Here is a 25,977-nt window from a genome sequence, read left to right as displayed (position 1 = left end):
TGATGACGGCTTAAGTTTTGAGCCGAAACGTTGAAATAAACTTACACTATTTTCTATATTTTGAGCAAGTCCTGAGAGTGCGGTTCTTTTTTGAATTTCTGCATTATTTATTTAACCAGTACCAAGGCAGTGATAACATGAGGATTTTTGAGTGCACCGGCATGTAGCTGTATATATATATATATATATATATATATATATATATATATATATATATATATATATATATATATACACTATATACAGCTACATGCCGGTGCACTCATATATATATATATATATATATATATATATATATATATATATATATATATATATATATACATTCTTGTGAAAAACTCACTGCACCATTTAGCTTTAACAAAACTCTGTCTACATCTAAAAAACATTTTATCCATCATCCCCAGCATCCAGCTTGCTTGGGTGGATGCAGAAAAATAAAGATTTAACCCTTTAAAACTGCACAGTTCTTTTGATGCCCTGCCACCTGCCTCTAAAGAGCTGAATTGCTTAGTAACCTCAGAATTTGATTATTTTTATTATCTCAAAAAATGCTTACCAAACAACAACAGTACAGTATATACAAAACCAGTTATCTGGATAGTTGAAATGGGTTGTACTGGAGTACATTTGAACTTTGCAAATAAATAACCAACTTTCTGCAAGCCCACTAATCCTTTTTTAGTCACAGCCTCATTGCACCCCCGCCTAAAGGTTTTAAAAATGAGTGGTGAGCACAACTTTCCCTTGTTTGTTATAGTTTATACAGGAGCAGTGACCAGCTCCATGTTGTAGCTCCCACCCTTCCCAGCTATAGTCAGGTGATCCAACTGGTGTCTAATAAAAGGGCAGCCAAGTTTGGGAGTTTTACTTTGAATGCAGCAAGTAAGTTGCAGGTAAAACTTAGTCCCTTTGTAAAATGTATAATGAAGCAATAGAATTCTTAATGAATCAGATAAAATTGAGCATAGGACTGGCCAGATATGGGATGACTTTGACGTAGTTGGCCAGCTTAAATATATATATATGGTTAAATATATTGCAATATATGGACAAACAATCCCTGTGTTGTTTAAAGGGTAAGACATTTTTTAGTAGCAGTATGCACAAAATGTCTCTGTCTTAAATATATTGATAATGGGTTGAGTGCTGAGGACTCTTGTATTTGTCTATATGTATTTTGTGGTCACAGCCTCATTGCACCCCCGCCTAAAGGTTTTAAAAAATAGTGGTGAGCACAACTTTCCCTTGTTTGTTACTGTTTTGGTCTTGGATTGTTCTGGGATCCTATGGTAAAATGGGCAAGTATTTTCAGAAAGCTCCAGGTAACAACTGATGGTAGGCTTGGTGGATCAGGTGAATAGCTTGGGTGGAGTGATGTCTGTCTAAAAGTTTTGCTATTTCATTGCTGTCTTCTCTCCACCAACTGTAGAACTGGTGGACTGCCTCCAAAAATGTACACAATTACAAATGATGTATATGCATTGGTTCCCTTTTGGGTGGATACAGAGTGGTCACTTGCAGTGATACAGGCATAGAGTGATGTGGCTGAATATGCAGATATGTAATGTTGGCTTTACTGGAACAGGCAGAGAACACTTATGAACTTAAAGACAGAGAGCTGTATCATAATCAGTGTAGTTTCAAAACAATGAATTTGCCACCTGGACAATTCCATTTTAACATGTCGTTACCCAAATGCCCTACAACTTTTACTTTTTTCTGATGCTTTTGAGAGGTCATTCTAGCTAAAATTGCACTGTAATGCTTGGTCAGCCTCTGAATGAGTGTCCAGGCATGGCAGTCTGTTTTCCTTTCCTATTCTTTGATCTTGCTCTTGAATTTTATGTTTGCTTTGTCCCTTGTGTCTCTCTTGGCTGTCTAAATTCTGGCTGGATAGGTCTCTGGCATGTTCTGGTTATTTGAGTGAGTTCTGGCTGGAAACCCTGGCTATTTCTCTGACTCCGCTCCTCTATAGTCCTGTGACATCCTGTTTGGCCGGCTGAGCTATGACTTGACCCTTGACTACAAACTGTTGCTTCTTCTGCATTCAGGGCTCCTTATTTCCATTTCCTACATGCTGTCTTCGGCCATCATAATTAAAGAGTATTATGCTAATCAAGTAGGAAATTTCAAAACATTTATATATCTTTTCTTGCTCAGTAAAATGGGACATTTGTGAGGTACTGCTTAAAAGGATAAATTGAACTTATTAGTAAATTATTATTTGGCCCATTCCCATTCCATTTCAATTATTTGCTTTCTGAATCCTCCTCTTTCCAGCTTGCAACAACAACAAATACAAAAACTGATGCTCTGTAAGGCGATCATTTTTATTATTACAGTTACTTTTTGACGGCTTATGTTTATACACAGTTCCTCTCCAATTACTCTACTGTTCTGTCATCCAAGTCACTTACTGGAATCCTTCTAACTTTTCCTTAAGAATAAATATCAAAATATATATATATATATATATATATATACAATACAAAAATATTATACCATTATTTTCAGACTATCCAGCACATGAATGTACAGGATTACAAACAGCTTAAATTGCCTGGCATGAATATTTCATGGTGTTCCTAGTGTCCCTTGCATTATTTTTTCTGGGTTGGTTTCGTAGATGGAAACGCGCAGGCAGATTTATTATCTCTGCTGTTTTTTATTGGAATTGATCAGTTCTGCACAAGCAAGGAGAACAGGGAACTGTTATTATATACCCTGTATATAATAAAGTGACGAGCAGTGGAGCAGGAGACAGTTAATGTAAATATTGTCTACGAAACGCAGTAAGTAAAGGCACGGATGGGAAAACAAGAGGTTTATGGACAACATGGGATCATTATATGGACTATTTTTATCTTTTCTAAACTCAGCATATTTGACAATTATTCTCCCACACTTCTTATTTTTTTACAAGGTCAGAAGGTATTTTTTTACTTCAAATCCTAAGTGTTGCCAATTATGTTCCTTAGTGTTACCAAAGGATGATGGAAGTGTTGGCAGTCCTAGTTTTTTTTTTGGAGGGTATCAATGTGCCCCCATATACATATAGGTATACAAAGAAATTACACATATAAGAACATGCGTAGCTATACAGCTTCTTGCTAAAAAAGCAGGTTCCAGGGAGGTGTAGAGATTTATTCTATTTAGTGCTAAACCCATATCATTTTCTTCTTTGTTTCTTCACCCACATACTCCACCTATCAGGCCTGTGCTGTATACGTTCCTGCATTCCTAGAGCCTGTTCTCATTCACTACTATACTGATAACATGGCAGTCTGGAACTGTAAATAGACATTTAAAGTATCCCCAAGAAGATGCAAAAAATTAAGACATTCTCTCATCCAGGGTAATAAGACTGTCCAGTAACATGGAAGAAGTCTGCAATCATTTATTTATTTAGCGCCAGCAAGTTACACAGCGCTTTACATTTATGTACAACTATATAACAAAAAGGAGTCATACAATAACTTAAAAACAAGTATTATAGAGAAAAAAAATAGGACCCTACTTGCAATTCCTTATATCCACAAAGAAGTAAGAGATATAGGACAATTGTCCCAGTTGTGGTGAACAGTCCAGATTTGTAGAACCCTAAGATTTTGTAATATTGGCTTTTCCATTGTATTAAAACCACAATTTTAATATCAGCCATGTATCATATATATATATATATATATATATATAATAACCCGGTGTTGCTGGTTCTTTTGACACTATAAGTAAACTTCAACCATGCAACTGGGTAAAGATGGGAAGCAGTGTGCCACCCATCTTATATGTGTGTGTATATATATATATATATATATATATATATATATATATATATTTTTTTTTTTTTTTTTTTTTTTTTTCCTGGAGTAAAAAAACACTATGGGGCAAAAATTCCCTAACCGGCTAAAATTTGACTAAAAGTTGCGTCCAGGGCGCCGAATGCTGGTGAATTTTCACTGGCGTTACTTCGGCAATCAAAGATGCACTAGCGTTGCCTAATGCTGCATACAGTGGGAAATGATAAAGTTACATGGCCGTATATGCTGCAGCAAATACATTCCATTACACAAGTCCAGCGAACCTTAAAGAGATACTGACACCAGAAATTTAACTTTTTTTTTTAAATCTACCATAAAATTTACTTTGCATGCTTCTTATACTTTTGCCATAAAGTATTTGCCCAATGCTTTTACATTACCTATCTGACTCCCTGTGATCGCCTATGAGGGGGCTGCCATATTTGTGCAGCAGGAGTCCGTTAGCAGCAGAAACTCTAACTGACAGGCTGAGATGGGACAGTCAGGTTGGCAGAACAGTCAGGTTTATAAACTTCAACTAACAATTACAAACAAATACAAACCTCACAGCAAAAAAATGATCAACATGACCTATAGGTAACATTTAATGTACATTCATATTTTAAAAAGTAGTTTTTCAGTGTCAGTATCACTTTAATAAATAAAATAGAGTTGTTATAATGCCCTACACATGAGCCCACTGTATAGTTTATGTTCCATATGTTAGAAAATGGAGGGGGGAACCCGGTTACCAAAAAAATGGACCTTTGCAGGCTATCAATCAGAAAAAAGTAAAAGACGGCAGCGTTTTTTGGGACTTAGAAAATTTTGCACTAAAAATTGAAGAAGTCCTATGCACTCCGCCTGGTCTGAGTTGGCAAAGGCAAGTCTGGCAAATGAGGTAACGTTCAGTAAAATCCGCATCTTAGTGAATTTGCAGAGTTATGTCCATTTGCTAGAGCGAAAATTCGCCTGGCGTTAGATGTAACAATCCATTTATATACATTGATTTATTTATTTGCTGGTGCTAAATAAATAAATGATTGCAGACTTCTTCCATTTTTAGTATTACGCCCTAATTTAGGGGAGTGTAACAAATTCACAGAGACCAGCTGCCACCACATGGGTCTCATTTAATCACATAAGTGCTGAATATGGAAAAGCAGAACAAGAGCAGAAGGAGAGATAGAGAGAGAGCAGCCTCTCCCTTTTGGCTGCCGTTGAGCCGACATTCGTCTAATATCTCCCCACACAGCCTCAATACACTGTTTAGATAACTGGGGATTAACAGGAAGTCGCCTCCAAAAAAATCTTGGCCAGTCTACTCACAACACACCCTCAGCCTCCTGGGGCAGAAGGGAATCTTCAGCCAGGACTCCAGCTTTGTATTATTGCAGCCCAAGATTCATAGAAGGAGAGATGAGCTGACATGAAATGATTATCTTTTAATTCTAAGTCAAGTGCAGCTTTATGACTTCCATATGAAATACTATATGTTGCAATATGTCTGAGGGTTTGGGTTGCAATCAGACATTCTGGTAATGATGGGTTGTGGCTTTATCTTGGTCTTGTCCTGAATTATTGTGTCTTTCGGTCTTGTGAACATAATTATCGTTTGCATTTTCTTTTAAGGCAAAAAAAAGCAAAGGTGAAGGTATAACATGTTTAATGTCAGTCAAGGTGACACAAGATAAAATAAGGACCATAGAGACATTTGCCTGTGCACTTATGAGGACATTTTGCATTTACAATCCATTCATCAACATATTTGTGTGTATGCAGTTGTAGCATTAATGAAGACAAAGCAAAAGCCCATATAAGCAAGGGTAATGGCAGATTGGGCGATTCTAAGCATTTATCTGGATGAGAATTTCCAGCTCAGCGGGCAGGTGCAAAATACAAACATGTCCTCTATTCATACCTATGGCAACCTCCTGTACCCACAGAGCAGGCGATTATTGATAAAAATAATGCATTTATCAGGTGACCCAGAGGTCCAGATGATTCCAATATGATTTTATGAAGAACAATTCCTGCCTGCTCAGGAAAAGCAGGACCTGTAGACACAATAGAATAGGTTGCTTTGGGGCTTTCTAAATTAAGTAAATCTAATCTGATGAAAACTGTTCTTGCTTATATGGCAGGTTAAAAGTATGTATTATTCTTTATTTTGTATGCCCTGTATAACTTGTATTCCCTATGTGGGAACATAATAAAAGTTTGGCATGTCGTTTTTGAAATGGAAATGGTGCCTGCAGCACAACAAAGCCAACAGAACTAGTGAATTATTTATTGGCTTCCTTTCCAAAAGAAACTGAAAGCCCCCCAAAAACATGAACATTTGGCACCTATGTGCATCCTGTTTCTGAACTACATAAGGCCTTTTCTGATGCACTGAGTTACAGATCGCTCTGGGCAAACAAGGTTGTACAATATATCTCATTATTCCCTGTTACCAACATCAGAAGATTCAAACACACGAGGGGTTAAAGAGATTCAGGGCTGATACTCCATGTCATTTAGCATAGCAGCTTATTTGCTTCAGTGTGAAATGCTAAGTTAATGTGGGAGGTAATTAATATAAGTTTCACCGCCTTCCTTTCACAGCACAGAAACGGGCTCTATTTATAAATGGAACACCTGATTATTTTGTTAAGTAAAACTGATTTGCAAATGAGGATAGTTTTAGAATTAGAGTAAAAATAGAATTAGCCTTTGATGCAGTCATGAGGTATTCTCTCCTTCCATTTAATATCTGCTGGATATTCAGTGCTATTTGTAACCTCGCAATGCTGAATAAGAAGAAGCATCCATTTTTGCTTTTAGGTGCACACTAACTGGCAAAATGGTAGAAGACATATATTAGATATGTAATAACTAATATCCATATGTATTTAATAGCAAAGTCAGGGAGCGTAATGGAATAGATAAGGAACTGCAATAATGTAGTGGGCTGAAGAGTAGCTCTGTAATACATAAGGAAAGCAGAGTATGAAAGATGACCTGATATAGAAAAGGTAGGTAGGAGAGTAGGGACCAGATTCAACTCAGGGAGAAAAAGTTATTTCACAGTTTATCACGTGAAAACTCATGGACGAGATTCAATTCGTGGAGAAAAACTTTTCTCCAAAATTCAGTTCCAGTTTTTTTTCATAGTCCAAATGATAAACCGTGAGATAAGATCTTTTGAATTGAATTGCTTCTCAAATTGAATCTTGTCCATGAGTTTTCCCGTGATAAACCTTTTTCTCACTGAATTGAATCTGGCCCTAGATTTGATGTGATCAAAGTATGGTTGGAAAAAAACCTGTTAAGCTGGCCACACATGGGCAGAGTTGGCATCTTATTGGCCCGTGTGTGCAGCCCTCCAACGGGCTTCCCCGATCTGTTCGTTGATGTGGTCTGGGATCCAACCGTCTGTATTGCTTTCCTTATGATCCGATTGTTGGGCCCTAGGGCCCACGATCGGATCAGCCCGATATCGCCCACCTTTAAGGTGGGTATATCGGGGAGCGATCCGCTCGTTTGGCGAAATCGACAAACCAGTGGATCTCTATGTGTATGGCCACCTTTACTGCAGGCAAAAGACTAGATCTGTGAGGTACAATGTACAGTGAAAAGGTCAGTAGAAAAGTAGAGAAGAGAAGGAAGAACAGTAGATGAGTGATGTACAGAGTAGATTTGCAAGGGGTCATTAGGAGAGTAGGTTGAGAGTATATATGTGAAGTACAAAAGTTGAAAGGCAGGTAGGTGAGCCAATCTGTGATTTACCCAGTACAGCAGGAAAATAGGCAGAAGAGTAAATCAGTGATACACAAAGTACAGTAGTAGGGGATTGGATCTGTATTTTACAAAGTACAACAGAAGAGCTGATAGAAAAGTACATCTCTTTTGTACATGGTACAGTGGGACCAAACATCTAGGGGAGATGTCCCTACTTATGTCCAAGAAGGATCCTTGTGCCTGTTTGCAACCAATTGCTGTTTTGTGGTGACACCAAAACCATACTAAGTATTTCTTATGAGACAATCTAACAGATACAATTCACTTTCATCCTCTATATGATGTTGTTGGTTTCAGTTTGGGTGCTTCTGCATTTGTTCACTGCTGAGAAGTCACACCCTACATCTCTCTGTACTACATACCATACCCATTATCCCTTAGTAACATGCACATTCTCAAAGCACAATGTACCCAATTTTTCCTTAAAATTCCAGAGGGGACAAATTCATTGCTTTCCCACTCTTCAACGCATTTTCCCTGGGATCAACTTTTCTCCAGGCCCAGCTCCAACTACATTATTTTTAACTTGGCTGGTCCCCATTACCACCTGTGAACTGCAAACTCCCTGTGGGTTGTATATTCGGAAATGCGTAGCCCTCTCATTGTTAGTGGTTATGGTTGTATCAATATGTCTTGTGAATTGCACTCATGATTGCTGCTGTACTGCAGAGAGGATTTTTAAACTCATATAAACAAATGATAATCTGTTTTTGTGCAATATTCTGTATGTGCCTTGGATTATATTTCTTATGATTTAAGTCTATAGTACAATCCAGTGCATTTCTGATGTACAATTCTGGACTATTTCAACCATTTATGCTTATTATTGTTTAGTAGAATACACTCGGCGAAATATCTGTTATGTCTGTTTTTCTGTTTGGTTATTATGCAAGAAGAAGAAGAAGAAACCCATCCAGAATATAAGTTTTTGCTACTCAGTTTCTTTATAAATAAACAATGCTGCAGTACAAAACATTTCCATCATACTTATGGCCGTTTTAATAGAGATGTTGGGCTACAGCTATTACCATGTTCTGCATTTGGCTCACTGTCTATGTAGCCCTAGACACCGGCCATATTAAAGGGGCAGTTCCCCTTAAAAATAACTTTTATTGTGGCATATAAAGCTTTATAGCATTATAAGACAATCTGCAATTCGTATCTTTTGAATTTTTAAAAAATTGTTTTACATTTTTAGTTCAGAAACACTTTAAATGGCTATATGGTTACTTAGGCTTAATTAACCCAGCAACCAAGCAGCAGTCTGGATGCTGAATAGAGAAACAATTGAAATAAAGAATAATAACAAAACTGAAGCCTCCCAGTCAATCTGTTTATTAGATGATGGGTCATAGACCCATACAACCAGATGCAGTGATAAAAATTAATGGATTTTTAACCATTTACTCAAAGGAACAATGTGCTACATGTAGATAAAAAAATACACAGTTTCTATCATGCGTTTGTTTCTAGCAGATATGTTTGTTTTTTTTCAGAATTCCAGTCTAATTTTCCCTGGCAAAAGTTGCACATTATATCTCTATGTCCATTCTGTGAATGGAGATATTGCACTGGCCAGTGTCAGGTATTAAAGTGGACTTGTCACCTACACATAAAAAGCTGCATTATGAAAGTCCTTTGCAAATTAAATATGAAACCCCAAAATTTTTTTTCATTAAAACATCCATACCTGTTATAAAGGTGTTTAAATATCTAAACTGTCAATCAAATATTACCTGCCCCGCCTCTATGCCCGTGGCATAGAGGAGGGGCAGTCAATTACTTTCACTTTCCATTCAGCACTTCCTACATGTCACTGCTCTCCTCACATTCCCCCTTCCCTCCTCAGGCTCTATAATTGTGTAGGGCACTGCACATGGACATTAGGTCCCCCATTCTGGTGCATACACAAGATTTTGGGGTGATACACAATTTCCCTTTATAACTGTGTCCACAAAATGGCTGCTGCCTGCTTGCTGTGATTGTATAATTCCAAGACAGAAGGAAACAAAATTTAAATAATAAATACAGTGTAAGTAAAGTTTATTTTGCTCAACTAACATGATAGAAAAAAATTTGAAATTATTTCTTAGGGTGACAGGTCCCCTTTAAGTACAGAGCTCCCTTTGGCGCCTATACCTTTTGCCTCAATAATGGACCCATTGGGTGCAATGTTGACATGCAAAAGAAAACATAAGACAAAAACATTATGACATTTTAACAGGTGCAGTGTGCTAAAGGTGTTCTATTTTTACTGCCTGGTTGAGTGCAGAGTCAGTCAGTCACTAAAGTTGTGTTAGTGAAAATACCCCAGGAGCTATGCCCACTCTTGCCAGAATAGACCATTAGAGAGATAACTACAATCTCAGCCAAAAAGCACAACATATCTGTTGCTTTGTGAAGAAAGGATGAAAATCTAACTATATGATCACATTTCCCTAAACAATATTCAATGTTTGCACTTAGCACTTTTTTGGATGCTGGCAAATTTTCACGGCAGTTTTGCAAATTGATTTGCCGGCGGCGAAACGCGGGAATTCGCCCGTGTGATCACCATTTTTTCAGGGAACGCTTACTATGCACAAGACTACATCGGAGTAGGTTCAGGCATGAGGCTACTAATCAGTGTTACATTTATTAAATGAGCCTGAAAGCCATTAAAATTATTGTATTAACCTCAATTATGTGGACCAGGTGATGTCCAGGCAATGCCCCCCTCTACCGTGGAGTTTTAGTTTAAGAACATCTGGAGGGAGGCAGTAAATATCATAATATCTGCTCCACTGTTATTTGTTACGTATCAGTTCTATCTGTGCAATGCAAAGCAATTCCTTTAATGAAACAGCAGCTGTGGCGAAAATCACATGTACGATGTACTGGTGAGCATAAATATTGGTCTGCTCCTCTCTGGATTTTTGTCCTCGGTCAGGGTCTGCAGCTGGGAACTAAACAAAAGCTCTCTCAGGGGGTCCCCCTCCCATTTTATTCACCCCTCCTCAATGTGGTGCTGAGCACTGAAACATTATTTGAATCATCCAGCTGTTAAGACAGCTGCTTGAAATGTGGGGCAGTTTGCTTGGAGCTGACAGAGATGGATTAGATTTGAAGCAATCAGACTAAGTGAGGGCTCCGCCACAATTAATTCCTATTCTGTCTGGACACTGCTGTACTGACCAATCTCTCTCTGAATGGGAGCATAGGTATGCAGACCACAGATAACGTAAAAACATCTAAAATGACACCAGGTTGGGTTTGGTGCTATGCAATAAATCACTCCAGATAAGAGCTGAGCATATTACATGTTTGACATGCCATTTACTTGGGGAATTCAGAGACACACTAGGCTGCAGAGTTCAGCTTTCCTAAATGACCTCTACCTATCTCAGAGGTAAACCAGTGTCCTAATTTAGATGGATTCTTTCTTGGAAGGACTAAGCATATAGTTTAAATTGGATTCCACATAAGTTGCATATTTTTTCAAGGAGGCACAAAAACTCCTACTCCAGGCAGCCAACTGTTACCCCTATACAAGTTGCAATGATTGTTGCGGACATTATGGCTCAAGTACCCCTGAGGCTATAGTGAAGTCAAAGGCCCTCTGGTACTATTACTTCAACCAATTTCTTTTATCATTTTCAGGTTACATCACTTTCAGCCTGATATTGCACATTAAAGCACTTTGATGCCAATATGAAGACATCAACTACAGGTATGGGACCTGTTATCCAGAATGCTCGGGACCTGGGATTTTCCAGATAAGGGATTTTTCTGTCTCCTAGAAAATAATTTTAACATTAAATAAACCCAATAGGTTGGTGTTGCTTCCAGTAAGGATTAAGTATATCTTAGTTGGGATCAAGTACAAGATACTGTTTTATTATTACAGAGAAATAGGAAATAATTTTTAATAATTTTTGGATAAAATTGAGTCTATGGGAAATGGCCTTCTCGTAATTAAGAGCTTTCTGGATAATGGGTTTCCAGATAATGGATCCCATTCCTGTACTTCTAGGTCACTGCGGATAATGTGATCCAGTCTGAGCACTGTAAGACTGCATGCCCTTGAACTCTATAGTTTGACATATTATAGGGTCTTAAAGATGTCTACGCAGGAAAGTAGAATTGAGTAAAAATTAGGGAAGACATGTCCAGGAAGTAAAGATGTCAGCTTGAAGGTGAATGCTTGCTACAGTGAACTATTGTTTATTTTTGAAAGTGTATAATGTTTAGGTGCACTTACCTCAGAATTAAAGCGGATCTGGCACACATTGCAGGAAATCACTGGTCTCCTTGTCTTGATAATCGGTACCCCAAAACTCTGGCTTATAATGGCCTTCTGCACTGGATCCATCTGTGTAGACATAGGCAGGACTCAGTCAAACAGAGCACTAAGAAGTTCATGCCATTGGAGAGAAGGAAACAAGGTTAATTCCAGCTGTCTCTGCATGAATTTGTCCCAAGTCGTTGTTTCGGCAAGTGAAGAACATGAGAAGGCTGATGCTAAAGCAGAGGTTCGTACAAACCCTTCTGGCAAATTAGCAGTATCAAACAGGTGTGTGGGCTTGTGCGAATGTAGAGAGAGCAGGGCTAGCCGGTTTCACAATTCATGCATTGGTCTGTGCTCTCTAGCAGTGGGATGGTTGCTGGGCTAGTGTTTAAGGAAAACTTATGCAGCAAGAATGCTTTATTTAACTGCTTGGAGGGAATGTCTCATTTTCCCACCCTTCCCCTGGGGGAATCCACCCTCATCACTCATATGTGAACTTGCAAAGCAGGGGCCAAAAGGCAGAGATGAACCAATTGCAACTTCTGCTGATCTCTCCTAATTACCTGCAGGGCATGGTGTCCCTAAAGAGACACACATACCAGCAAACAGCTGCCATCCTACTGTCAATTCTAAGCTTCATGTCATAGTAAGATACTGACATCAAACTGCAATGCTTACAGCCTAGGAATGACAAAGCATACCCAACCTGTGATCATCTAGCTGTTGTTGAACTATAATTCTCCTTCTGCTGCCTCACAGGGAATTGCATCCATAGTTGAATCACCACTCTCTCCGTGATACACTGTCAGATTTGTGGTGCATATAATTAAAGGTTGTTTCACAAGAAGAGTATTTACTAATTAATGACTTTGCTCCAGGGTTTATACATCAGGAAGACATTACAAGCACAACATCATAAAAGCAAATGTTTGCTAGATTACAATTAAAGTAATAGTAAATAGCTAAATTATTCTCATGTTTCTATTACCGTTTATTAACACCCAGTGTACAGCACTGGGTATTAAGCAGCAAGTATATAAACACAATATAGAAACACCATATGTGTGTTAAACCAGTATAGCACAAACAAAGAAGGTTATTAGGCAAAGGCTTTAATTAGAGATCTGTGAAATTATCTATATAATTCTAGAGCTTCATTGCTACAACTTGAGTACCATGAGTTGCTGTGCAAAAATATCAATGCCATTTTTACACATACCATTTATTTTCCAGCTATGTGGGGTCACTTATGCATCACGTCAAACTAATTTAAATAAATGTACCTGTAAAGCTAACTCAGGAGTTAAAGATAATAAAACCAACTCATGTTTAGAGTCAGTACCCACCATATGAAACAAGCCTATGTTGGCAATATGAATTGGAACCATAATTAAAAATGTTTTAATTCATGAAGGATGGGGGCCAAATTATTTGCTCTAGATTATTCAGCAAATGCTTGTCTATCTCAGTTTTCAGATTGTAGCACATATTTTTAAATGGATTAAAATCAGGGCTTTAATTGGACCACTATAACAAATCCACCTTATCTTGTGCCAGAGTTTATAAAGATCCATAATCCATATACAAACATAGATCTGCAAAAAATAAAAACCACCATTTGTATACTCTTATAGATGAATCACACAATGATGATTATTCAGAAAGCTTGGTCAAGAATCATATAGAATCCCTCCCTCCCAAACAACCATTTCTACCAAAACACTGTGTTCAGATTTTGTACTAGTGGCATGTTTACAGTAGTATGCAGGTCTACTGTGAATTATGATATATAGTGGACCTTCCCTTGAAAAACTGTGTGTAAAGTCTGTAACAGTGGAGGATTATTCCTCCTGGTGTGCGGTTCCTTAGTTAGTTATTATTATTTGTACTGCAGCTTCTAGCCAAATTTGTCAGGCTAACAAGGATCAAAGCAATGATCACTGAAGGAAAGCCAGGAGGAGATTCAAAAGCAACTTCTTTTCCACCCACTCAAGATACTGCCGCATTCCTGAATCAGAACAACAGTTTTCCACAGAGACAAAACAAGTGGTGAGGCCAAAATACTGAGTCTTCTACAGGAACTGGTTTAGGACAGCGAGTATCGAGGACCTCAGTTTTAAAGGTGTATGTTACTAAGAAGTAAGTCCTTAATGAAAGTACAAATGTTATTATCCAGTGTAGCTGTTTTTTATGCATTAAAGTTGGCCATACCATCAAGTGGTCCTCCATTTACAGTTGTATTTCAACTCGTCCCAGCATTTTCCAAATGCTAACTTGGAAGTAGATGGGACGATCCACATCTGATAACTTCCTAGAAGACTAACCACAGTTGTCCTATGGTTAGCTGATGACATTTTTTGGCAATCAAATCTAGTCCTTGTGGCCATATTTAAACACGATCAAAGGCTTACACTAGATGATTGGCCAATATTAGGCAGTGGTTTGCAATTTGGCCAGCTTCCTTAGATGATGTAAGGTCTCACCATGTGACATTAGTCTATGTTTATTTGCCAGGTCTGCAGCTATTGGCCCTTCTACATATGTGATATTTCTTACATATGATTCTAATCATGCTCTGGCTGAATCCTTTCATTTTTATTTCCTTAGAGAAATGGGGAAATCTTGTGCAATTACAGGAAATCATTCAGTACATTTATACAGTATGAATTAAGTCCAACAAAGCAGATATGATGGAAGACCAAAAAGATTTTTAGGAACATGCAGCAATTAGATTTTTACTACGATAAGAGGTCTGCTGTTATTTTGTAACTGGACAAGCAAAAACATGGTGCAAACCCTACAACCATCCACATACACAAACTCTGTGAGCATCTACATACACAAAACCTACAACAAGCCTCCACATCCACAAACCCTATGAGCATCCATATTCACATATGGCCCCTAGATGTCACTGTGCCCAGACTTATACTGTGCATACTTCCTACTCATCCTCGGCTACCCAAAACATAACAATGTATAACAGCTTTAGCATCAGTCTCTCACATAATGACTTCATGCACAACTTTCCAGTGAATTATTTTCCAGATTTGCTTTCTGATTACAAAGGCATCCCTTCAGCTTGGCCTCTAAACTTCAGAGAGCCACACTGGGAACATCTGTCTCCTCTATCACAGCACAAGTTTCCTCTGCTGGGAGGAGGAGAGAAAATATAGGGAATTTTAAAAATGTGTCCCTTTGACACAGTGTTGCCAGTCACAATAGCTGGAATCCAAAAGACGGGGTACACTGTACTATATGTGACTCATTTTGCAATACAACCTGCTAGGACCACTTTGAATTCACATACACACACACAGTCACAGCTTTCCTATTCACAGTTATGCCTTTGACATGGCATATCAAACTACCCAACTGTTCATTTGTTTTACTGCACAAAAAGACTCCACAACCTGCCTTAAAAAAAGCACAATTATTTATTTTTCCCCAGTTTCCATTCCCACTTGTTTTCCTTGTAAGGTTGTTGCCTCCCAGCCCAGGAATGCAAAGTAGCATCTCAATGCAATAGCCTGCACTCCTGATCCAATTAGGGTCCTTCCTCCCTAATCCAGCTCTCCCGCTGAACCTCAATCTTTCCCTTAGGCACCTCTTTTGCTAGAAATAGATTTAGTAACTGGCTGCTGTTACTGCTCACGTTACTCTGAGAGGTTTTCCTAGCAATGAATGAGTAATGAAGTGAACTGCTGCATCATGATATATTTATAACATGCTATTAACCTTTCTGTGCTGTCTTATTTGTCCAATGATTCTAGCCATTGAATATATTTACAGGAACAATAAGGGGCACCCTCCAGTCAAGTTTTTTTACTCCGATATAATGGAAAAGGCTTGCACAAAGATGGTTGCTTTAGGATTGCACCTACGCAGCAATGCAAAATGACTGTAGGGCAGAGCTTAAAACATTTTATTTATGGAAGAAATTCAGAAACATTGGTGCAAATATGCAAAAATGCGGTATCCAATACTTCTCATCTATTGTACATTTCACCTTTCAACTTATGGCATGTTACAAAACAGTGTATACTTGACAATTTTGCAAAAATTTTCATTACTTAATATTTCATAGTTTCTTAATTATAATCTTCTTTTCTTAGTATTGATTTTACCTGCTCTCAAATGGGAATCACTGATCCCACCAGCCAAAAAAACTATTGCTCTGTGACACTATGATTAATTGTTCTTTTTTTGTATTAAAGCCACTGCCTGGTTTCCAGGGTAAACTGTACCCTAGCAACCAGGTAGCTGCTGAAATTCAAAATTGGAGGCCAATTGTGTCAGAAGATCATTACATCATACTTAAAGTTAAGTAATACTTATGGTGAAGTACCTCTTTAGATTAATTACAACAAATATCTGATTGATCTGATTACTGTATAAATAATCCCTGTTGCAGAGCTTCCCAAGCTTTTATTAGGGTAAGGTCACACTGGGCGATTCGGGGAGATTTAGTCGCCTGGCGACTAATCGCCTCGTCTTTGCGGCAACCAATCTCCCCAAACGCCTTCCCTCACTCTTGCGCTGGCTAAAATGAAAAATCACCCCGAAACACCCAGTGTGACCGTACCCTTAAGGTGCTTCAGACTATAATTAAAGATACTGCCTTGTCTCAGCCATTGTATGTTTCTTGTTCTCATTTACTTTGCAATACTATACTCAAAGGCCTCTGGACAGTCTGATAAATTGAGTGCTTGAAACCCAAATTTGAACCCAAATCTGAAAGAACCTTGGGCAAAAAATGTGATTCATAATAACAAGTGAAAATTTTTTGGGGGGAGTTTGCTAATTTGATTAGTGGTTGGCAAAAATGTTTTGGGGGGGGGGTGATTCATTATTTGTCGGAATCCAAAAAGTATTCAGTGCGTCTCTTAAACCAATACTGCAGCTCTAACAGATAGAAGGATGTTCTGAACATGGAATCATTTACATCAGATAAAGAAGGAACATTGGAATGCTATATGTGTGTATGGGCTCTGTAGCACACAAACTGGAAAGTGCAGCACGGAAATAATAGAGATGCGGAAAGTAAGGAAAAATAAAAAATAATAATACCTCTGGATCAGTGCCAGAGCCTATTCACTGCATGTACTGATACCTCATGTTATTCTAAATTTAAAGGGAAATCCACTGAAATGTGGTAGGAAATGAATACAGGCCCATACAAATTGAAATCCCACCAACAAACCTCTAACTAGTCTGAAGGGAAAAGAACTTCCTTTCACAAATTACTTTTAATATTAAGAAGATGACTTTAAAAATCCTCCTCCTCCCCACTGCATTGCAATGCATTCACCAATTAAATGGTTTAGTGACCCTAGTCACCCTAAACACAGTGGGGCAAATTCACTAAACACCGAAGCACCTAACGCTAGCGTTAATTCGCTAGCGTAGCGCATTTTCGTTAATTCGCCGATTCACTGACGGATGCTGGCGTAAATTCGCTAGTGTTACTTCGCACCCTTACGCCTGGCGAATTTGCGCAACGGACATAACTACGCAAATTCCCTGACACGCAAATTATTCTGAGCGCTTCCTTTTACGCCAGACTTCCTTCGTCACCTCAGACCAGGCAAAGTGCAATAGAGTAGATAGGGATTGCTTCAAAAAAAGTTAAAAATGTTTCTAAGTCCCAAAAAACTTTTTATGGGTGATAGGCTGAAAAAGATCGAAACCGAAAAAAATTTGGGGCAACCCTCCTTCCCCCCTACATTTCCTAACTCATGGCACCTTAACTATACAGTGGGCACATGTGTAGGGCAAAATAAAAAATTTTATTTGCTGTTTTGAAGGTTTCCCAGTCTTGTGTAGTGCTGCTACATATACCTCCATTGTAACTTCAATTTGGCGCCGTATGCATATTAAAGGAAAACTATACCCCCAAAATGAACACTTAAGCAACAGATAGCTCATATCATATTAAGTATCATATTAAAGAATCTTACCAAACTGGAATATACATTTAAGTAAATATTGCCCTTTTACATCTCTTGTCTTGAGCCACCATTTTGTAATGGTCTCTGTGCTGCCTCAGAGATCACCTGACCAGAAATACTACAACACTAACTGTAACAGGAAGAAGTGTGGAAGCAAAAGATACAACTCTGTCTGTTAATTGGCTCATGTGACCTAACATGTATGGTTTGTTGGTATGTTTGTGAGTACAGTGAAAACTACGATCCCAGGGGGCGGCCTTATTTTTTAAAATGGCAATTTTCTATTTATGATTACCCAATGGCACATACTACTAGAAAAGTATATTATTATGAAAATGGTTTATTTACATGAAGCAGGGTTTTACATATGAGCTGTTTTATGCAATATCTTTTTATAGAGACCTACATTGTTTGGGGGGTATAGTTTTCCTTTAAGCATCGCTAGCGTAACTTCGTTTTGCGAATTAACGCTAGCGCAACTTTTGCAACCTTACGCTTCCCCTAAGCGTAACTTTGGATTTTAGTGAATTTGCGTAGCGCTGGTGAAAATACGCCTGGCGAAGTGCGGCGAAGCGGAAGCTGGGGCAACTACGCATCTTAATGAATTTGCCCCAGTGTGTTTATTCTGGAAATGGACCTTCCTTTAACTTAATGGTAATTTCCTTGACCATTCCGGTGCACTAAGAAACCAGGCGAGTTTCGGCTGTCAAGCCAACAGTATATTACTGTGATTTTCAGCTTGGTAGACATCAAAATCCTGGAAATGGTCCTTCCTTTGACTTTAATGGTAATCGCCTTGACCATTTTGGTGCAGTAAGGAGCCAGGCGAGTATCAGCTGTCAAGCTAACAGCTGGATAAGTCATTCCCTGTAAGGGGTGGAAGACTCTGCTTTCAGACTGTTCACTTAGTTGATTTCTGCTCAGGTCATCCCCCCCCAGATCATTCACACTGGCTTTGCTAGCATTTCTGATGGAGCTGTGATAGCACTCTCAGATCTCTAGACGCCAGTAATGGGGATGTGCAATTAATTACGTGTCACTACCCCTGTATCAAAGTCAGTACAAGAGGTGCTAATGTTCAGCTCATGCCACAAGTCTTTCAACTCCCTGCATGCCCGACAAGTCACCAACAAAATGCAGAGCAATACCCCCGGGAGTCCTGTAGCAGTGCAGCGATGAATGGCATGCAGTAAATAATGCCTAAATGTCATTTTCATTCCAAAAGGAAAATTAAAACAACTGATAAGTAGATAAAGGGAATTGCACATGCAGGGAAGTGATGGAGCATCAGGGGAAAGTTGCAGGGAAAGAAAGGGGAAGGGAGAGACAGGAGATGAAAGAACGGATAGGGATAAAAGGGGAATGAAGAGCAATGTTTAGAGAGAGAGAGAGAGAGAGAGAGAGAGAGAGAGAGAGAGAGAGAGAGAGAGAGAGAGAGAGAGAGAGAGAGAGAGAGAGAGAGAGAGAAATAAGATGGAAGGAGGAGAAGTGGGGGTAGAGAGAGACAAGGCAGCAGAAGGTGAAGAGAGAAAGAGGCGTAGTGAACAGATGGAGGGAGATAAAGGGGGATAAAGAGGGAAGGAAATATAAGGGAAGGGAGGGTTGAACAGGAAACTGACTAGGGGTGCAGAGTGCAATGGAGATGGGTTGGGGTAGATCTGAGACTGAAAGGAATTCTTACCCTTCACACATGGATCTGTGCATCTCACAGTCTGTCTGATCAGAGAGCAGCCTGCTCTGTCAAGAGCTCATAGCATCCTGAGAGCAACTCTCACCCCTTCACTGCTGGAGAGCACTCTACTCTACACCCTCACCAGACTTTCTCATGCACTAGCTCCTCTGCTGCTGGAACTCACACAACCTTTATAAGCCTGCCTTCTGAATTAGGGTAGGACCCCATTAACTCACTCGCTGCAGAACTACACACTACAAGTGGTCTTTTGCTTGCTCTTTATCTGCGAGCCTCATTAACTTCCTCACTGCCAAAATAAACAGTATGGTTTTACGGCTTGCTCTTTATGAGCCTCATTAACTCTCTCACTGCCAACATACACAGCATCCTTTTAATGGGTTGCTCTTTATCTGTGAGACCTGTTAACTCCATCACTGCCAAAATACACACTATGGGGCAGATTTATTTTTACCTTGAATAACCTCAAATGACCTCAAAACTCTAATGGTATCTAATTTAAGAAAAAACTTGAACGTCTAAAATCCGAACAAATATTAATGACCCGAAAACTCGAATCAAATTTGAATGCAATTAGATTGAGTTTTTTTCCAAAAAAAACTTAGAATGTGTAAGAAACGCTATTAACATCATGAAATGGATGAATGGACCTCTGCCATTGACTTCTACATGAACATGATAAATCTCAAATTCTAATTTTTCCCTACTTGAATTTGTGAGTTTTGACCAAAAATTCAACTCAAAAATTTACCATTCGAACTATAATAAATCTGCCCCTACGAGTATGCTTTTTGTTACTTACTTCTTATTTGCACCCTCACTGCCAAAATACACAGTAACATTTTTACAAGTTGCTCTTTATCTGCCAGACCAATTAACTCACTCACTGGCAAAATACATGGCATGAGTATCCTATCTGTTGCTTACTCCTTATCTGAGAACCCAATTAAAGGTGGTCATACACTATAAGGTCTGCTCGTTTGGCAAGTGAATCTTTCTCCCGATATGCCCACCAAAGTCAGGACAATATGGACTAAACCGATCGTTCAGCCCTAAGGCTAAATTATTGCATTACACTGATGGGAATGGGTGCCGACGACCGCATCAACTAGCCTATGTGGTTCTTAATCGTGGGAAAAATTCAATTCTTGTCCTTTAGCACTACATAAGCTTACATATACATCCATAAATCTAATAGATTTAATAGATATTAAGTTCAGAACTTCATTAATTCACTGGAATGTACATAACCATTACTGGGTGCTGCTGTACAGAGCAATATGGATACTCCTCTGTTGGAAATCTCATCAATCCATTATTAGTATAGCATTTGTACCGCCTCTCTGATTAACTCTATTAACTGTATTGCAACTTTATTAACTGTAACAGGACACACTGCTTTACGTGCACCATCCAGAACTTGCTAAATACGGAGTAGGGACCGTTAGCAACCCTTCCATGCAAGACATTATTCAGTGTATTTGTGCAGACCCTCATCAAGCCAACATCTCCGAGACATACTCCACCTAATAACACTGGTTCCCCATCTCTCCAGAACCTAATGAACGATTCACATTTTGTATCCCAAGTATCTTCCTTTGCTACGTTGGGCAGGCAGATGTACGCATCTGTATAGTACTTCTTAGTTTACTAAGCTGTCCATGCTCCAGTCCCACTGTTTGAATAAAAAGGTATAAAATTGCCAGAAAATCCCTTTAAAAAGAGGAGCTTATGAAAAATCTAATTTGAAGCAGCATTACTGAACCCGTCCTAGAAAAGAGCTGCAGCTGCAGCATAGTGTGTATACTTGCCTATGATACCCTAATAACACTGTACAATATGGCTACAACCTGCAGCCTCCTGGTATTGTTAAGGAAGGCCGGCAACTGTAGTTACTGGCCTGATTATAAATAATAGGGCCATACAAACAAGATTTTGCCACAACCATCACTAAAGAAAGCCCTTACCCTTTCTCCAACCTTTGTTCTACAATAGCTATTTCATTGCTAAAGTACATATTTAGTAGAAGTAGAGGCCCCTTAAATATTCTGCAGCTTAAGTTCTGATAAATGGCCCTCATTCTAGCATTGCCATGCAACTCCTTTCAGTGCTGGAACACAAATTAGAGTAATAAGGTAAGTGCAGATTTGCTATTTAGACCCATTCCCAGGAAGAGAGCATCTTAATGTGGCCTATTTGTTCTCATTCTGCATATGAGAGCAGAGCTATAACCATACCCTAGGATGTGAAGGGGTAATAACCTTAAACATGGTATTATATGTTTCACTGCCATGAGTGAAATCCAGGGAATCCCAGCATGTCTCATTAAATCTGCTATTACCACAGAGAGAAAAATAAATAACATTGCCTATTACTAGAATGAAGGGCAGGCTATAGCACTAGCCTCAGTTAAATGTGCTGCCTCTAAATAGACAAACACATTGGTAACATGGCTGCCTAATCATACAGTGCTTTGGACTAATCATTATATGCCATTTACTAGAACAATATGTCAGTACCAAAACGATGTGTTTCTGGGATAAGCCCCCGGGCCAATAATTAGTGCACAGGTCTCTGGCTCAGTGTCCTGCCCATTGTGGCCAATGGTAAATGGAAGCAACAATAACATTTCCCCACATATCTTGTTGTTGGAAATTGTGAGGCCCCATTAGCATAAACAATTACACCTCTGAACAAAAATAGGAAAGAAAATTTGGGAAAACATTAATGTACATTGAACAAGAACTGAGATAGTTTTAGAATGCAAGCTCTAATGAGCGGGCCCCTTTTTACCTCCTGTATTGATCCATATTTGTATATCATTTTATGTTGGATGGATACACCCTTCTATTCTATTGTTCTACATAAACTGATACATTTCTTATCTTTGTCCCTGCTGAGCAGAATCGGTGAGTTTCAGTAAAGCAGCTGTTAGAATTGATATTATATTTGCTAATTAGTGATTGCCGAATTACTCCCGTTTCTCTTTGCCGAAAAATTCAAAAATTTCCCGCAAAATTCGGAAAAAATTCATGAAATTCGAAAACTGACGCCTGCATCAGTTTTGACGCCCTCGTCAATTATAACGCCGGCATTAAAGTCAATGGACACAAATTCAAAATTTTTTGAATTTTCAATGGAGTTTCACAAATGTATTCGCCGACGGCGAAATGCGGAATTCATGGTGAATTTGGGTCAGGCAAATATATTCACCCGTCACTATTGCTAATATCCCACTGCTGAGAAATGTATGCACCATGATTACTGAGCTGCCAGATACACACCAGTGACAAACGTTACTTTTTGAAAATTTTAGAAAAATGGAAAAAGTATCAATAAAAATAATAATAGTTTAATAATAATAATAATAATAACACTATTATTATTAATAATAATAAAAGATTGGGAATGATTTAATTCCAGGACAGCACAAATGGATAAAATTCTCCCCTGGGCTCAGGGCCTTTGAGTTAGACAACTGCATTTTTCAGAAATGTGTCTGTACTGAAATATTTGTAAAGCATTGCTATATCATTATGCATAAGCCTCTTCTCTGGAGAAATCAAGCCTAATTTTAAAATCAAATTAAATATTACATTCACTTCATTAGTTTTCCCACATACAATGGTGTGGCTATTATGAGGGAATTCTCAGATGAGCACAGGTAGAATGTATCAGACACTTATTTGCATGCTTGGGAAGAATCTAGGTAGGAAGCTCAAGCAGGGATGCACGGACCTAAGAATCAACCCTGACAAACCCAGTCACACATTTCTGAATATGAAGCAAATGACGATCCTTACATCCGGCCTCAGTGGACCACTTACTTTCCGACTCTCTGGATATCTAATGTTCCATGGCGCTGCTATAAATATACACCAAACTGTTTCTCATTCTGGAAGACTCCGGTGGGAACTAACATTCTGGAGAGCTTCTTGCTATAATAGGGTAATGTCATACTGCTCACTGAGGGAGCGCAGGGATCGAACATGTTTGTGGGCCATTACCCTTACACAGAGGCTAATGTATACCCTGTTTTATATTATAAGGATGTTAGAAGTCAATGAGAAATCATGTGGACATATAAAAACAAATGGCTTAAAGCCAAGTGCATTTATACTGGTCACAAAGCCCTCACATGTTTTCTTTTAACAGTTAAATGTTTAGTAGGGTACAGGTTACTCCTTATATTTAAATTTAGACAATATGTCCCTTATTTATATAAATAAAAATAAATAAAGCTTAAGGTGGCCATATATGAGCTCATAAAGCTGCCAATTCGGTCAACATGGACCAAGTTGTCAACTTAATGGCCCATGTAGTGGGGCATAGGGGCAAATGTATCAAGGGTCGAATATAGAGGGTTAAATAACCCTCGATATTCGACTGGGGAATTAAAATCCTTCGACTTCGAATATCGAAGTCGAAGGATTTTGCGCAAATAGTTTGATCGAACGATCAAAGGAATAATCGTTCGATTGAACGATTAAATCCTTCGAATCGAACGATTCGAAGGATTTTAATCCATCGATCGAAGGATTATCCTTCGACCAAAAATAGATAGCCAAGCCTATGGGGACCTTCCCCATATGTTAACATTGACTTCGGTAGCTTTTAGGTGGCGAACTAAGGGGTCGAAGTTTTTTCTTAAAGAGACAGTACTTCGACTATCGAATGGTGGAATAGTCGAACGATTTTCATTTCGAATCGTTCGATTTGAAGTCGAAGTCGTAGTCGAAGTAGCTCATTCGATGGTCGAAGTAGCCAAAAAAACACTTCGAAATTCGAAGTATTTTTTCTTCTATTCCTTCGCTCAAACTTAATGAATGGGCCCCATAGTGTTGAGCCTATGATTAAGTGCACAAACGCACAAAATGCGTTAGGCTATGTATTAATCTACTTTTGGCCTGAAATACTGAAAAAGTTCTCAATTCTTTTACAAGTTTGTCTGTGGGATCTGTAAGTGCCTGCCATCTTCTGTTTGGGCATAGTCTTGATCCATGATATTGGTTTGTATCTTTCAAACACTGCATTATGTACTAAATACTCAATGGATTCATATACATCGTCTGTTGTCTGTTTGGAATTCTGCAATATGTTTTTTGTATTTATGCAGTCTTTTAATCTCAAACTCCTCTTGGTGCCATCACTGCTTGATTTGTCTGTGCTGATGGAGATCAGGGAGTCTAAGTCACAGAAGGGCAGGAAGGTGGATATAAAGATATGTTTAATTTCACAGAGATAGGGTGGCTATCGAAGCAGCACATGAGGTATAATGGATGCTCATAATGGTACCGGTATGGTTGTAACAGATACAGAAATTTGTTCTCAAAATGGGGAATTTGTAAACAGGAGTTCATTTTTTGCATCATAATATTTGCATTATAATATCATATTACAAACAGAAATGTTAAACAAGGGACAAGGGTTGATGCAGATGTATTGTGTCATGGGAATAAACAGATAGCTTGGAATATCATACAGTTTAGAGTGGTCCATTATGTCTGCTGTACTATTCAATTATTTAATTTTTTTATTTTAACATGTTAACTAAAATATACCAGATAATAATACTATCGAAATGTGATTACATTCTATATTCAGGGCATATTGCTATAAGTTAAAATGTTTTAGTATGTAGAATGTGATTTATTCCCTATTTACTGCAGGGTCCATTTTAGGGGAAGAAAGTTCCAGCCCTAGACATCAAGACTAACCAAAACCAGCAGGTGAGTGCCATCTTGTGGTGGGTGCACAACATTTATTCTGTAAAGAATTCACACTTACTCTCTAATTTATTCATGATCAAGAATGATGATTGTGCCCACACGGAGAAAGCAAAAGTAAAGGCAGTAATTAGTACGTGACAAGTCAGCAGAAGCATATACTCATTGTTTTTAGGCAAGGAGCTGCAGTCATCCATTAATACTTTGTACTCTACTATATGCAAGTGAAATAAGCAGGCAGGGTACTAAAGAAAGTAAGACAGAACAGAGACAGTACAGCTTGAGAAACATAAAAGGGAACAACAAACATAGATCAGCAGCAGTGACAAGAAGCTAAAAAGAGAAGGAAATGGAGACTAAATTGAATACAGTAAACACTAAAGAAAGAAGTCCTGTATGGCTGAATTATTCTGTGTATGGCAATGCCTCCTGTTAGTGTAAGTATGAATGTATATGTGTATATTTGTAATGTTTTTGTATAAATTAAAGCCCAGAATATCACATAATATGATAAATAAAAGGAGCATGCCATCACCTGTTAAACCCATGTTGCACTACAGTCCCACTGTCTATTTATGGCAGGAAAAAAAAAATCTGAGCCATGAGGGCACATTTACAAACAAAGATGCATTAATACACCATGGCATCAATCCATTGCAACAAATGAGCAATTTATTTTGATCAGTCAACTGTAAGTAAACCTAATTGCTGATATAGTTGGTTGATATACTGTAGGTTATAGCACTGATGCCGTTTAGCA

At 38.5% G+C, this 25,977-nt stretch overlaps 1 protein-coding gene across 2 annotated transcripts in view; it reads right to left on the bottom strand.

The window, feature by feature from the left end:
- The window catches only part of znf385a.S (zinc finger protein 385A S homeolog), a 110,940-nt gene that overhangs the window by 21,431 nt on the left and 63,532 nt on the right, over positions 1-25,977 (bottom strand). The window contains exons 1-2 of one of the 2 annotated variants that reach the window (XM_041584462.1): positions 19,483-19,611; positions 11,824-11,934 (exon numbers count right to left, since the gene is read on the bottom strand). In XM_041584462.1, the coding sequence (XP_041440396.1) occupies positions 11,824-11,934 (111 nt within the window). In that variant the 5' untranslated portion in view covers positions 19,483-19,611. Of the gene's footprint in view, positions 1-11,823; positions 11,935-19,482; positions 19,612-25,977 lie in introns of those variants that run through there. The other variant, XM_018250124.2, reaches the window with a different exon arrangement.

This window comes from Xenopus laevis, chromosome 2S, assembly GCF_017654675.1.
Source record: "Xenopus laevis strain J_2021 chromosome 2S, Xenopus_laevis_v10.1, whole genome shotgun sequence".
In the NCBI taxonomy this organism is placed as follows: Eukaryota; Metazoa; Chordata; class Amphibia; order Anura; family Pipidae; genus Xenopus; species Xenopus laevis.
This window is presented reverse-complemented; position numbering and strand designations above follow the sequence as displayed.